The 1,723-nt window shown below is 61.1% G+C and overlaps 1 protein-coding gene across 1 annotated transcript in view; it reads left to right on the plus strand.

Moving 5' to 3' along the window:
- Positions 1-1,723, plus strand: part of TGM2 (transglutaminase 2) — a 55,431-nt gene that overhangs the window by 22,556 nt on the left and 31,152 nt on the right. Inside the window, exon 3 of the mRNA XM_009994012.1 lies at positions 206-385. Coding sequence (XP_009992314.1) covers positions 206-385 — 180 coding nt within the window. The remainder of the gene's footprint in view (positions 1-205; positions 386-1,723) is intronic.

Raw genomic sequence — 1,723 nt, forward strand, 5'->3', positions numbered from 1 at the left:
CGCGGCACCAGCGGCGCCCGCCCCCCCGGCCCCCCCCCCAGCCACACCAGGGGGGATGGAGCTGCTTGGGTGGAGGAGGCTGCAGAGCCCCAGCACCATCCAAAACCCAGGTCTGGGGGGAGGAGGGGGTAGCATCAGTCCCCTCTGAGGGGCACAGCTGAGTGCTGGGGCCGTGGCAGAGCTGTGCCCACTGCTGCCTTCACAGAGCTGGTGCTGGAGACGTGGGACCTGCAGCGTGAGCAGAACGGGCAGCAGCACCGGACAGCGCAGCTGGGGCAGCAGCAGCTGGTGGTGCGGCGGGGACAGCCCTTCACCATCACCCTGCACTTCTCGGGCAGGAGCTACGAGGAGGGGGTGGACAAGCTCGCCTTCAATGTCGAGACGGGTGAGTGTCACCTTACCCTGCCAGGGCTCATCCCATCTCACACAGCAGCCCCAACCCCACCCTGAGGCCCCTTTGCCACTCTTCCTAAAACAAGTGTTATTTTGGGGCCACAGTGTCCTGCTGACCCAACCAGACAAGAACTCGAAGTGAAACTGCACCCAATTTCCTCACAGTCTGAAACACACTCTTCTATTTCCCCTGAAAGCTCCAATCCCTCCATGGGGTGACAAACACTGACCCAGAAACTCCCAGTTCACCCTAAACCAGTGGCTCTCACAGTGCTTTGGTCCCAAGTCAGCCATGCCAGGGTCTCCCTGCCCACTGTTCTGACCCACCAGGTTTGGATAAGGTTGTGCCACATCCCAGGCAACCCCAGGTGGGTTTTGCAAATGAGGAGAAGTCCCTGGGTGCAGCCCCCAGGGACAAAGGGGGAGACAGTCTGGCAGCAGCTGCCACCAGGCTGAAGCACAGCCTCAGGGTTTACAGAAAAATGGGCAAAGGTCTTTCAGCTCTTGCAAAGGCACTTGGCCACATGGCCCTGGCACATCCTTTGCTGGGGCTGGTGACATGCAGGCCAAGCAGGGGCTGCCAGACCTGGCCCATCCAGGACAGCAAGGACACGTGCAGGAAAGGGAAATGGCTCTGTGCAAAACCAGAGCCTGTGTTTTTTAAAGCAGGCGTGTTTGGAGTGCCCTGCTTGGTGCCCGGGCCCTGAGGGGAAGCCACGGCTTTTACAGGAAGGAGGAGGAGGAGGCAGACTCCCAGGTCTGCCCACCCCCACTGCAGCACCAGACTGGCCCTTGACCAAAGGACAGGGTTGGCTCAGCCTGGCCTTCCCAAAAGGACAGAGAGGAGAAACTGTGTCACCCTCATGAGTTCATGAGTATTTTTGGTGACTCGTCTGCGGGTGGAAGCTGGCAGGGAACCAGCCCCAGCCTGTGCTCTGGAGCAGGGTGCAGTGGCACCACCACAGGGCCACGCTCAGCTAGGGCCAGGCATCCCCACTCCCTGAAGGAGCAGCGTTTGGATCTGGCTCAGAACAGGTGGCTTGGCACAGCCAGCAGCTCAGAGGGGCCAGCAGGATCACAGTGTCCTCGGTTCAAGTGCTCCAGCCACTGATGTCATCACTCGTGGTGGGGTGTTTGCAGCAACGCCTGTGGCTGCACACATGTAGCTGAGCTCTGGCTGAGACCACCCCAGCAAGGGGGCTCTGGCATCAGGTGGAGACACAGCCCTGGGGTGAGCTTCCCCCTCCACTGTCCCAGCCCTGGGGGACCCCAGGGTCCCTCCATCCTGCCCCTTCCTAAAAAGGGCAAGACATGGCCAAGCTTCCCAGGG

This window comes from Chaetura pelagica, unplaced genomic scaffold (genome assembly GCF_000747805.2).
Source record: "Chaetura pelagica isolate M959 unplaced genomic scaffold, ChaPel_1.0 scaffold493, whole genome shotgun sequence".
Lineage (NCBI taxonomy): Eukaryota > Metazoa > Chordata > Aves > Apodiformes > Apodidae > Chaetura > Chaetura pelagica.